The sequence below is a fragment of the Pagrus major genome, chromosome 17 (genome assembly GCF_040436345.1).
Source record: "Pagrus major chromosome 17, Pma_NU_1.0".
Classification (NCBI taxonomy): domain Eukaryota; kingdom Metazoa; phylum Chordata; class Actinopteri; order Spariformes; family Sparidae; genus Pagrus; species Pagrus major.
In genome coordinates, this window is record NC_133231.1 from 19,161,480 (window position 1) to 19,175,175 (window position 13,696).

Sequence of the window (13,696 nt, forward strand, 5' to 3'; positions counted from 1 at the left end):
TTGGACTGTTGAAAATGCATGTCTGTGACATTAATTTAACTCAAGCAGCTGGTTAACATCACAGTAGAGGACTGGGAAATAGCAAAAAAATAAATAAATGTACAAGTCATTCCCTGTTTATTACCCTTTATTTCCATGGCCAGCCCTCTGAAGTGTTAACATTTATCTGACGTCGCCAATCTTTTGATTATTGATAAGAGTTGGCCAGGAGAAAAAGTGACTTGGCCAGGAAGTGGTGGTCTGTCAATGATTGGAGAATGTCGGTGGGTGTTGCAATGTTTTCCTTATCGCCATTGGATTTCCTCTCCGCCGCTCAAAGCTGCTGCTGCTGCGTCTCCAGGCACTTCCTGCACCGAGCCACAGTTTTCAAGGCAAGCAAGCGACCATCTGTCGTCGTGAGAGGGGGGACAAGATGAGGTAAATTTGTTAGCTATTTGTTGCTTTGATGTATTATATGTCAACTTGGCTCTTCCTGATCTGGTGCCGGCGAAAATATCACGCTTAAAAGTTGGGATTTTTCGTGTTATCCGGCTTGATAGATCAGATCACATCGCACTGTTAGCTAACGCTGTCATCTCCTGTTTTCTGCGCTAACTTGGTACCTCCATCAAACCAATCAATACATGAGTCAAACGGGAGTTTTCAGTGTACCCATACTGATGCCCGAGTGGTTTTCAAGAGAATAAAGTGACAGTGTTGAAAGTTAGCTTTAACTTGGGCTACGTTAAGTAGCAAACTGCTAGCCAATGCTAACTGAGAACGCTGTGTTGCGCCTGTCTGGCAGCAGTTTACAGTAGCTACTGTATTCATAACATTAGCCTGCGTTTGCTATCCTTGATTTAAGGTTTCGTTTCCTGTGTCCAACTCAAACCACTTTCTGCTTCTAGACAACAATTTAAAAGACTGCAGCCTTGATGAAAACGTCTTTATCTTGTAACTTGAGCTAAAACTGGAGTTAGGTGAAGTATTTCAGCTGGCTAGCAGCCTGTCAACCTGCTAGCTAACATTAGGTGGATGACATCGGTAAAGTTTAACGGTCAAACGTAGCTTTTACTTTGCATCATCGGGGTTGTTAGAAAAGCTGGTAACGCTGATGTTAAGTGTGTTAGCCGTGGCCCGAGTAAGTATGTGTTGAGTTCAAAGTATAAGCTAGCCCCCAAAATACCCCGAAGTCACTCAACAGCAGCCTCATTGTGTGGGGAGACAAAATTAGCCCGCTGACATTATTTGTGGGTGTCCCCGCCCTGCATTTCAAGGACGTAAGGTGCAACAATGGGCATCAGCGAGGTCCTTTTTTTGTGTGTGTGCGTTTTTTTTTAATCAAGACAGGACATCAGCCAAGTATTGATTGTGTCTGCACCACAGATTGCATAATGTTTCCTGCCTGTTATAAACCTTGACAGAAAGATGTGACCAGTCCCACGGTGATAGTCCAATAATTGTACTTTGACGCACTAAAGTTTGATAAACTTGACCCTGGCCTTTAACGTAATTGATCAGCTATATCCCTAAAATGATAATGATAATAACAATAAATGAAACTTTATTATGAGCCATATTACATACAGGGAGACCTTTTTCAAAAGTCATTAAACTAGTCAAAATCATTTTCCATGAGACACTATGTTTCTCCTTATGCACCTATTTCTTGATTGGGAGATTTTGTACTAATGCGTGTTGCAAAACCTCTATAATCTAGTACCATTCAGTTCAGCAATTAGCAAAATCTCAATCCTAGACTTCAGTTGTGAAAGAGAGAATGTTTCCCCAAATCCTGTGTAGAAAAAAGGCCTAAACATGAAGGTGCCAGCCAGATGTGGTCAATCTCATGCAACCTTTCGTCCAAAAGTTACATTTTGTCTAGGGGAATGAAGCTGTGAACTACTGCTGCTGAGTAAGAAGAAATTGTAGATCCAGTGTTTAGGCATTCTGTGAGGAGAGTTAGTTGAAATATTTAATCTTTTTGTGTCAATTCTTGTGAAACTGTTGAAGCTGAGTGGCTATCAGTGAGATTCAGCCAAGTCAGGTGTGGTGAATAGGCTTGATTGTAGGGCGGAGTTAAGACTGCATAAAAGGAGCAGCCAGACGTTGTTCAGTTACAGTTTGTCTCGGGGAGGGAAGCTGTGAACTACTGCTGGTGAGTAAGAAGAAATTGTAGCTCCAGACAAACGGGTCCAATTCCTGTGTAGAAAAAAGGCCTAAACATGCGTGTGCCAATCAGATGTGGTCAATCTCATGCAACCTTTCGTCCAAAATAATGTGACGTCTCAGCAAGGCTGTTGAGGATGTGTGACTGTGAGTCATTCTGTGCAAAGACGCACCTAAGGTCAAGGGGCTTGATGGATCTTGTATTGCTTCACCCTGTAACTGTAATCTCTTCCTCTTATCGTGACCGCTCGCCTCTGTACGCTAAATGTGATACAGAAATATTCACCTTTGCGCAGTGAAACCTCAGGTGAATTTGAAGTATAAGTCATTAGATTTATTTCACTTACTTCTTCATGTCAAATCGTTACCCATCTGCCCTGAAAGTGCCTTTAAGTGAACCTTAAACTTCTGCTATAGTTTTGACCACATCTGCAATTGATCGTTTTTGTCCTCTCCTCCTTTGTCCTCTTTCAGGAACAGAGATCTCCGGGAGGGAACGTGAGGTTTGACTAAAGGACATTACCATGACATAAACTTAAGGACCGTCCTGGAACTGTCTCCTTGTTTGTCTTTTTGTTTTGTTTCTGTTTTTTTATTTGTTTGTTGTCTGGTCTCCACCTGTCTTACCTGGTGTTCACCCTCCTCTTGCGGAGAACAGATAATGAAGTAAATGCTTGAGTATTTCTTTGGATGAAACTCTAATGTATCACACTACTGTCTAGAGGTCTGGCCTTGTCACTCCCCTCGTCTGCCTCGTATATATCACAGAGATTAAAGATAGCAATAGAGGTATCAAAGGTCTTTTCTAAAGCCTGCACTTATCGTATCTTTGTGGCATTAATTACATTTTGGCCAGCACTTATCTTACAGCATACTCTACAGAGGTCTTTTCTTGTGTATTAATTTAATTTAATTGTAGCCTCCTTGTCTCTAAACAAGGTGTGTTTGTCTTATTCTTTCTTAATTTTTTTTCGAAGCAATGAAGATTCAGTTTTGTCCTTTTTGTGTAATTATTTAAAGATTTATTGTTAATGTGTAGTAGCTGCTCAGCTGCCTTATGTTTTTATCACAATAGGCGGATTTATGTTGTAATGTAAAGTTTTTTTTTTGTTTTTTTTTACTTATGCAATCTTTGTGAAGAAAACGTTTTGTTTAAATGACTGATCTCGTAATGGAAAATATACATGTGTAAGTCCTGTTGTTGTCGTTGAATATGTTGAAGTGTTGCTTTTCCACTGGCAGTAAACTGTAGAAGCTGACAGCTCTTCAGATCAAACTGTGATGGGAGCTTTCTAACTGTGACACAAAGACTGGTGGTAGTTCCTATCTTCACTGGATGAATACTCAGAAGAACCTTTAAACTGGAAGAATTTGATTTTTCTTTTCAAATGAAGACATCCTTCTGAAATGGACAGACAGGAACAGAAACTCAGAACTGATTTTTTTTTTGGTGACTTTATCTCTGAATTGAAGCACTGGAGAGGGACAATGATTTTGAGGAGATTTCAGGGATAAAGTTCTCAGACTGACTTTAAGAAACATTTTTCCCTGCATATCCTGCTGCGGTGGAATTTTTTTTTGCCAAATTTCACTCTTCAAGCATCCAGCAGTAAAAAACACTTGTAAGACTGACTTTTTCCTGAAACTGTGTCCGCTTCAGCATTGAGGATGCGATCTCCAGAGCCTTCTTCACCTTCCACGGCAGAAGCCCTCCTTCACGGCCAGTTTGCCAGCTGGGGAACCGGCAGCAACGGCAACAATAACAGCTGCCCCAACAGCCCTGGTGGTCCAGGGGGACTCTCCCCTGCTGCCTCCCCCACTCCGGCTCCGGCCTCCAACTATGCCTTGACCCTCACCCACACTCACATACATATCCAGCGTCTGTCACCACGGCCGGGGAAGGAAGCCCGTCTCCTGCTGCCTTTATCTGAGCTAGTGGGGTGCAGCTGCCCTCGTGCCCCCGCGCCCCCTCTCCTGGTGCTGTACTGGTATCCGCCAGGCAAACGACGGAAAGGGGTGTCCCGGCGCAGGCAGGTGAGGGCCTACCTGGCGGAAAGCAGGGCTGAAGCTGAGAGGTGGTCGGCTGCGGTGCAGTGTCTTCTCAGAGATGTGACCGTCACTGCTGACACAGGTGAGTGTGTCTCACTAGAGGCTGGCTTGTCCATGTTGGGTGCTTGTTGATAGATGGTTTTACATGCTGCAGGGCCATACAGGTGATTGTGGAAACCCATTGACTCCACTGCATAGATTCTAGAGCCTGACTGATACTTTTTGGGTCGATGCTGATACCAATATTAGGAAGTAAAAATATATACAGACATTCTTGGCAGTGATCCTTATGGTATTTGTTCCACGTCTGTCACTGCTGCTCTTATGTTTGTTTAGTTATACATTAGTTATTTAATTATGATTAAAGGTCTTCTTCTATGCACTGGACCTCATGTTTGTTTTGTGTTTTTGTTTTGTTATCTAGACTATAATAACCTGTTTGTCATTTTATCTAGCTGTGGTGGTAATGTTTTGACTGTGGTAGTCCACCACTCCTGAATGAATGTAGAGGAAACACTGCTTTTATTAGGGAGTCCTGGGCATTGACATAGTATTGAGTTTAAGTGCATGGCTTTATCAAAAGGGCACTGTGGTTAGTTTAGAGCAGGTAATGGTGTCGTTTACTTTGCCTGACCTTTAAGGTTGTCCATGTGAATAAGGGCTGAATTCCTGTCCTTCACTACATGAAACCGCACAATGTTGCCTCACACTGCTTTGATTTATGCCTCCTTTGTAAATGCGGCTATACTTAGCTTCATGTCACAGTGACCACAGACCTTTCTGTATGTACAGCACACACATTTTGTCACAGACGACACAATTGTTACCAAGAGCGGTGAAGCGTTTTCTCAGTGTTTGTAGCAAAAAAACAAAGAGGGATTAGCACTAATACACCCTAAGAGGCTGTGAGATTTATTATTCAGAGTATTTAGTTTGGATTTTTGTTTGTTTGTTTCACATAAGTACATCTTATTCTAGACTTTATTTATCTAATACTTCTTTGTTTTTCTGTCCTTATCTGTCCTGCACACGCGGTCTGCATCATTCAGTGTCATATATGGAGACAAAGAGGGTGGGGCTGCTGCACCCCTTCCCATGCGCTGTATCCCCCAGCTTCAATTATCAAGCAGATAGCAAGGCCCCGCTCAGTGTTTACTTTGTCTACTGTGTGTGTGTTTACCTTTTTCTCACAATGACTTCATACAGTTTCCTAGCGTCTCGCATATCTTCCTTTTGCCTTCCTTTTCTGTAAACGTAATCCTTTACTCTCAAATCTCTTTAATCTTCTCTTTTGCTTTCCTCAGTCTTTACCCATCCGCTCACTGCCTCTTTCTCCCAGCAGTGATAGAACTTTCATTCATTTTTAATTTTTCCCAGTCAGTTTGTCTCTCGTCTGCTCCTGCTTCATTCATACTCTGCTGCAGTTTACCCTGTTTTTCTCGTTCATTCTCTCTTCTCTCTGTCACAGTTTGCTTTCCTCATCACTTCATTTCTGAATGACTTTGTTCTGTGAATTTTTATGCTTATTGGCATTATAGCTGTGGTCAGTTGGGTTTCCTGTTAATTTGCCTTGCTGCAGTTTGTTGCATAATCCAGGATTATCTGAGAGTGCAGGCATTTCATCTCCTTCCCTGCACCACTGACGTCCTTGTACACCATACTAAATCTTAGATTGATTTTCAGATGCTTTTTATTTATTCAAAGCTTCACACCTGGGCTGAGGGAAGGGTGCGAGAGAGAGAGAAAGAAGAGAAGTGTCTCAGTTTTCTTGCCTCTTTACCTCAGATGGACAGATGATACATAACTTGCCTCTGTACACAGCTGTTTTGTTTTTACCACCTTGTTTTGTTTAAATCCTATATTCTGATATTAACTGTGTCCTGTACCATGTATCTGAATTTAAATGATTAATGGACACGCTCTTGAGTGACAGCATTGTGCAGTGTGAAGTAGATCCTGTGAGGTGAAATAAAAGAGGCTCAAATGGTTGAATGCACTCAAAGTCCAGGGTTGGGCAACACTGTGTAATGACAGCTCCCCGTTGGCGTGCTTTGAATGCAGTGAACCTCTAGTTCCTTTCTTTGTTCTGAACAAAAAACTGTGTGAGTATTAACTTATTCATACTCTGCCTTCTTTTTCAAACAGAATTTTCAAGAAGTCTGCTACCTCGTCCCAGGCGACTACTGTTATTGGTCAATCCCTTCAGTGGGAGAGGCCAGGCAATGCAGTGGTGTCAGACCCACATCCTGCCAATGATCAGAGAGGCCAACATCAGCTACAACCTTATACAGACAGGTAACACACCAAAGCAAGATTAGGTAGAGAAAACATTTACAACCCTGATTCCAAAAAAGTTGGGATGCTGTTTAAAACGTAAATAAAAACAGAATTCAATCATTTGCAACAAGCTGTGTTTACGGACAACAGTTTTTACGAAGCATTCCTGAGCCTGTGTACTAAAATCCTCCTGTGTTTCACGTCGACAATAACGGAGCATTCGAGGATGCCCCTTTCATACACAATCATGATGCTATCACCTGTTACCAATGAACCTGTTCCATTCCATTCCCAGTCTTCCACTGGCTCTGTCCCAACTTATTTGAAACATGTTGCTGGCATCAAATTCAGAATAAGCATGTATTTACAAAAATCATTGAAGTTGATCAGGTAAAACATTTAATATATTGTCTTTGTGCTGTTTTTATTGAGTGTAAATGCACATTAATATTAGCAAATTATCGGATTCTGCTTTAAGTTTTACAGTGTTGACTTAATTAATCTGTCTTAGAGCGTCAGAACCATGCAAGAGAGCTTATCAGAGAGCTATCACTCCCAGAGTGGGACGGCATCATCATTGTTTCTGGAGATGGCCTGCTGCATGAGGTGGGTAATGTTTAAGATGAAAATATACAGGTCTTTTTGTATCACATACATGTACAGCTTTAAGTGTGTCCACCAATATGATTTTCTGAATTCTTTGTGTCCCTGTAGGTAATTAATGGGCTGATGGAGCGCCCTGACTGGGAACAAGCAATAAAAACACCTGTCGGCATACTGCCCTGTGGCTCTGGGAATGCACTGGCTGGCTCCATCAACCATAATGCAGGGTAAGAGTATCTCATTCATGTCTGTGAAGGTGAGAGTTGTGTGTCCTTTGGTAAATAAGAATAATCAAAGTCATACCTCTTATCTGCATTTTGTTATCTTAGTCTCTGTCTGCAGATAATCAGTCCTGTTAAGTTCATAGGTTGTTCACCACTTGACATTTAAAAATAGTTTATGAGCTCAGCATTATAAGACTCTGCCCCGTGTTGAACTCTCATATCATACATTTTACAATCCATCTTGCTAAACAGTTTGTTGTACTAAAACTTTTATCAACTAAAACAGACTGCTGGCATAAACAGAGATTCAGTGATTATGCATATGTGGATTTATCCAGCTATAATTACAGATTTACCTACTTCCAAACTCGCATCTCGTTGTCTTTAAACAAAAGAACACAACGTTGCTTTTCATCACCTGGTTATCTACAGAGTTATCTCTGCATAGCGGAAGGACTCTGTATTGACCTGTTGTCTGAACCGTTCTTATCTTAACTGACATGAGGTGTTCTTGTCCTCTTCTTCTTCGTTTTTTTTTTTTTTTTCTTTTAATCTTCCTCAGGTATGACATGTGCCTTCGGGAGCCCCTCCTTTTGAACTGCTGCTTTTTGCTCTGTCGAGGCGGTGTCAAACCCATGGATGTTGTCTCTGTGACGACAAGTCCTCCTCCATCCAACAACAATCGTACTGCAGCACCCAGGAGACTGTTTTCTTTCCTTTCTGTTGCCTGGGGCTTTGTGTCCGATGTGGATATAGAGAGTGAGAGGTGGGTGTGTGATTTCTTATACTGTGAGAAACATCCACTGTTGGCCTTGTTGGACTAAGCATTTTTCTATTTCTTACGCAATATCACTTAAAGATACTTTACTTGAAATCTTTCCTTATTCCAGGTATCGTGGCCTGGGCTCTGCTCGCTTCACCCTAGGCACCCTGGTGCGGATAGCTTCTCTTCGATCCTACAAGGGTCGTCTGTCCTACCTGCCTCCCTCTATTTGCACCGCATCACCAGATGCCACACCTCCTCCACCAAGGAGACCCCTCTCCCGCAGTATCACAGAAGGCCTGGAGGGCTTCTGCCGAACGCCCATCCATCGCACCTGCTCTGACATGGGCATCAGCGAACAGAGGAGCCTGCGCAGGGGCGAGGGAGAGAGGGAAAAAGAGGAGAGGCAGAGAGAAAGGGAGAGGAGAAGAGAGAGGGCGAGGGGAGGAGGAACCGGCGTGGTGAGGGCAAGCAGCCTGGCGGAGGACAGAGAGAGGGAGGTGGAGATGGAAGCAGAAGCGGAGAGGTCGGGGACGAGTTCAGAATCAAATGAAAGGGATGAATGCAGTATGGGAAGGGTGGAAAGGTTGGAGGGGATCAAGGATGAAAGGGAAGATGAGGGAAGAGTGGAGCAAGACTCCAGTGAGATGGAGGACGAGGACAGGGGGAAGGATGGGGAAGGCAGTGGCGGCTCTGTTGAGGGGGAGAGAGCGTTGCATGCAGGAGAGAGGTGTGGGGTCGACATGGGGCGAAAGGCAGATGAAGAGCCAGAGGGTGGTTTCACTTACCAAGATGGCCTTCAGGAAGCCAGACAGAAGCTTAGAAAGAATTCAGCCCCATCGAGTCAGATAGCCGCCGCTCTCTTCAACCAGCCTCTCAGTCAGGAGGCCGACACAGACTCTGGCCCTTCATACGGGGTCGAGGACATGGATCTGAATGGAACCTACTACCAGAAAGAACCTTACCCACTGGACGTTTCTCGTGAGCGATCTCTCACCATCTCCTCTCCGTTTCGTCACTCTCCCTTCTCATCTTACAAGCCCAAGACCCTGGACCAAAACCAGAACGCCTCCCGCCCGAGGCCCCTCTCCCTCCTCCAGCACTCCCATTCAAACTCCCTCCCCCCTAAACTCCCCTCCCTCTCCTTGTCTCTTTCTCCCACACCACCATCTTCACCTTCATGTGCCTCCCCACACTCCTCATCCTACCTCGTCCCCCGTCCGAACACCCCGAATTCCACCTCGCCCTCGCCGTCTATACGCACACCGTCCTCATCTTTTAACTTTGACATTGCCGAGCCAGCAGGACCCCAAAAGAACCGTCCGTTCTCACTGCCTTTAAATGTCCCTAAGGATGACTTGTTACCCCCTCTGGACCAGCCCCTTCCCACCAGAGACTGGGTCACCATCGAAGGGGACTTTGTCCTGGTCCTGGCCCTTTATCAGACCCACCTTGGGGCTGATCTTCATGCTGCACCCCAGGCCAGGTTTGACGATGGGCTGATCCACCTGACCTTTGTGCGGGCGGGGATCTCCAGAGCCACGCTGCTGAGACTGTTCTTTGCCATGGAAAGAGGAACCCACCACTCCGTCAACTCGCCGTATGTGAGCCATGTAAGCTGCAGGGCCTTCAGGCTGCAGCCTCTGTCTACACGGGGGACGCTCACTGTGGATGGAGAACTGGTGCCCTATGGGCCACTGCAAGCGCAGGTCAGAAAAGGGGAAAGGGCGCTTGATAGTGGCTATACTTATCATGAAGTGTTGTAATCTGAGTTTAGTGAGTGTACATGATTAGATAAGGTTTGACACTGAAGGCAGGGCTTTTGATTCCCTCTACATCCACACATACACAAACCACATGCTCATGCAATGATCATATGTTTTGCAGAGGTGTGATAGATTAGTCAATCAAAACAAATGTAAAATATAAAAGACTGTTAAATTCCCATGTCATCTTACTGTTGTAATATATCGGCACATCTAATTATGTCCTCCAGAAAAGACTTGACTGTGCAGAATTATGTGAAATGTTTTGAATTTTGTTTGGCACTGTGATGACATGGCAAAAAAGCAGGTACTTTATAAACTTATAATTATTAATTGATTGTTAATCATTCACATGGTTGACATAACGAATGATAATTTTGTCCAGCTAGTAGAGAGGTGTGTTGCATCTTTAGCTGATGTACTGTAAGCCTCTTCAGTACAAAGTATTAATGCTGTGAAATTATGTTGATGAGTTACTGTGAGATTTTTCACTGTTAATGTATGTTTTCTCCCTATATTTCACAGGTTCATCCTTCCATGGCTCGTCTCATCGTCGGCGACTCTGGAGTGAAGATTACCAGATTCTAATCAGGGATTGGTTGAGCTGATTGACAGATAAACAGCACTCTACTGAATTATGTAATCTCTGTTGTCATCTATACTCTGAGAGGGGGGGGGAGTATCTGAGAGACTTAAAATAGCCTGGATTGCAGAAACTGCTATTCTGGGGTTTAATGAAAGGGATAACCCACCGAGCCACGCATCATTGGAGCATGACTGCAGGGATTAATAGCAAATTTGAAAATGGATGAAAAATGCGCCTCATTGCACAGCTGTCGGATTACGCTCCGCGTACCCTGAGATGCATGAAAACTGCACAGCTTGGGATAATAAGAGGGAAGAACAATCGAATGTTTATGGGATTTTTTGTGCAGATAGTGCATGTGTTGGATGTATGCATAGTATGCATGCAGAGAAGCACTACCTGATTGTTGCCTTTTAATGAGATGGAAAGAAATCGGATTAAATTCAGAGAAAGTTGCTCTTAAACCATAAAATGCTATAAAAACACATTGAGATTCACTTGGGCCAACACCCCATTTAAAATTGGTCCAAACCCTTTATCCTAAACCCCTCCCCAACGTCCAAATGTTTGAGTATAAATACGTCCGTTCCTAGAAGGAATGCCTTATCTGACACTGGACAGTACAGTTGTACCTTTACCCTTTCTTACTTGTATAAGAAACCCAACTCCTGGTAATCTCTAGCCACCTATCAGAGAGTCCGTCCACTACATAAATACAACCTGGTAGACCCACCTGCCTACTGTTATCTTTGAGCACGCTTCTCTCCATTGTTTAATGACCATTTTGTTCATGCAAGTGACTCAATGTAGAGCAGCGAGATCAAGCTTGTTAGGGTCATTACACTAGTAGGAGCTATGGAACCGTTGAACGGTGACCATTACTGACATTTTTACATAATCTGCCTGTTTTTCTTAGCCAGTGGATGCACGATGATGATGTCAATGATATCAGCCTTTGCAACATATTGAACATAATAATGTCTGGACAAAGCAAGCTTCTTTGTCAGTGGTTTTAGACTGTTCACGTTCAAGAAATGTTCCAGAATCACACACACAATAGCCCTCAGCACTATTTTATGTCTAGAATACATCACTATCTCTGAGTAATCATCTTCGGAAAGGTAGAGGACATTACCTGCCTCTGTTAGGTAGTAATGAGTGCATTGATTTTGCACAATGACTGGAGTTGAAGCAGCACAGAAAATCACAACACTAGAAATCATATTAACTTTTAGAAACATCTAACGCAGAATCAGATGCAGTGTTTTGTTCTAGAAATGGATGCACTAGTATTAATAGCCTAGTCCAGATACTATAATAATGGATCACATTACATTCCTAGCTGAAATGAATTTAATGCCTCAAAGTTGAACACACATAGCTTTATAATGGTAGGATAAAATCATTTAGACGCTTTAAAATACTGCTGTGGAGAGATCATGGCACAATATTAAAATCCAGCAGCTCTGTGTTGTCACATCAGACTTTTGATCTAGACATAAATCAGAAGTTATGAGAAGAGAAATTATCCAGCAGCATAGCCAATCTATTGAAGTAAGTGATAAAGAATAACTTGAGAATTTAAGTACTTCCAAATGATGATAACAGCAGACCTTGGAGCCCTACTAAGAAATGTGTTTTATGAATTAATATTTTTGAAATGTTGTAATAAAACCTGCTGATATACTCTGGACAAAAGAATAAATCATTAGCATGTGCAGTGTATCAATCAGCGGGATCATGTGCCAACTGCTTGGGTCATCATCAACATATTGTATCTCATGCCTGGACAAATTAATGCCTTTGTATGATAAGCCTGTAAATTCTGGCTGTTGATCATGAACTGTTCAAACCTGACTGCAGAAAATTGAGTAAAACTCTTTGCTCACCAGGCTGTTATTTTTCTTCTTTCTTCTTTTTTTTTTTTTTTACCCTTTGAGTGCACAATGCAGCTAGTCTACCATGATTACACTGTGCTTACACACAGCTACAGAATGTGAATACAACATGTTGAGTCTAGGTTTGTAACATCACCAAATAGAAGAATCTATACACACTGAGTTTTTTCTCTCTTTCTCTCGATGTTTAGGAGTTATAATAGTTTACCTTCCTGAACATGGCGCCATGGTGTTATAAACCAATTTGATTTGACAATGTCGGGGTGTAAACCCTCAATTGATAATGCCATTAAGATGTCTGTCGTGGACTGCCTGTAATGAATTTGTAATTATTACTAAAATGATGAACATATACACATATACAATGTACAGTTAATAGTTGTATATGGTTTTGAATAAATGTAACTTGAAAAGTTCTGTCTGGAGCAAATCTACTGTACTTTTGTCACATCAATGTGCCTTGTTATTTATATGATACGGTCAGAATAGCTCCTGTTATCCAGGGGGAAGCTGCTTTTATCAGTAACATTCTTTTGATATCTTATAGCATTGTTTAAACTACTTCCCACAAATCAAAACATAGCCTGTCTCCGCTCCTCTCAGTCATAGTATACTAACAAACAAAGGAGATAACCATAAAACAGTTTCATTACTCCAGTAGATTGGTCCCTCAGGCAGGTAACTCAGTAAAAACAACCAGTCACTAAAGATGTTCTCACAATATGAATATACAGTAGTTGTGATGATATAACCTCTCGTTTGCTGTATGACCATTTTGGGAAATTTATTAGTGATTTAGGTCCAATATTAAGGGGCAAAAGCAATATATTATTTTTATACTGGTAAGTAGACGTTTGGTATCCCATGATCTTGCCCAGTTGGAATCGAAAGCTCCAGACGGCTACTAAATATAGACCTTCAGGTGATATTGTATTGTCAACTGCTGTTTCAAAGGTAAAAAATTAACTTTCAATCTCAACTTGTGAGCTAAGGTGGACAAAGTGTCCTTAGATTGCTCAGAAAAATGGAAATTTGCACATCTACCTTTCCATGACAACTGAAGATAAAGACAATCTGGTACAATCAAAAGCCCCAAAACAGCTACTAGATTGTGATATTCAGATATTCAGATAAAGGTTTGCAATACACAGGTCTCATTGGGTGTCTTTGTATTTTGTGTCTTTGCAACAACTGACTTTTTTAAAATAATAAATGATAAATTACTTATAAAAATATATATACAAATTAGTGAATAACATTTATATTTTTACATAAAAGGGTACACAATCTAATTTATAATGAACACAATCTGGTACAATCAAAAGCTCCAGAACGCTATTAAAGAAACATCGTGGTGAGATCCAGTCAGTAAATAATTGTAA

At 42.1% G+C, this 13,696-nt stretch overlaps 1 protein-coding gene across 2 annotated transcripts; it reads left to right on the forward strand.

The window, feature by feature from the left end:
- The first annotated feature begins 350 nt into the window (after positions 1 to 350).
- Positions 351 to 12,744, forward strand: sphk2 (sphingosine kinase 2). Of its 2 annotated transcripts, none has more exons than XM_073485991.1 (8): positions 351 to 417; positions 2,623 to 4,279; positions 6,343 to 6,492; positions 6,986 to 7,080; positions 7,189 to 7,304; positions 7,864 to 8,067; positions 8,192 to 9,773; positions 10,356 to 12,744. In XM_073485991.1, exons 2-8 carry the CDS (start codon positions 3,817 to 3,819, stop codon positions 10,416 to 10,418), a joined length of 2,673 nt encoding a protein of 890 aa, XP_073342092.1. In that variant the 5' UTR covers positions 351 to 417; positions 2,623 to 3,816; the 3' UTR covers positions 10,419 to 12,744. The 2 variants fall into 2 exon arrangements, with proteins under 2 accessions (XP_073342092.1, XP_073342094.1); XM_073485993.1 differs by lacking the exon at positions 351 to 417 and adding an exon at positions 2,124 to 2,137.
- Positions 12,745 to 13,696: the final 952 nt, after the last annotated feature.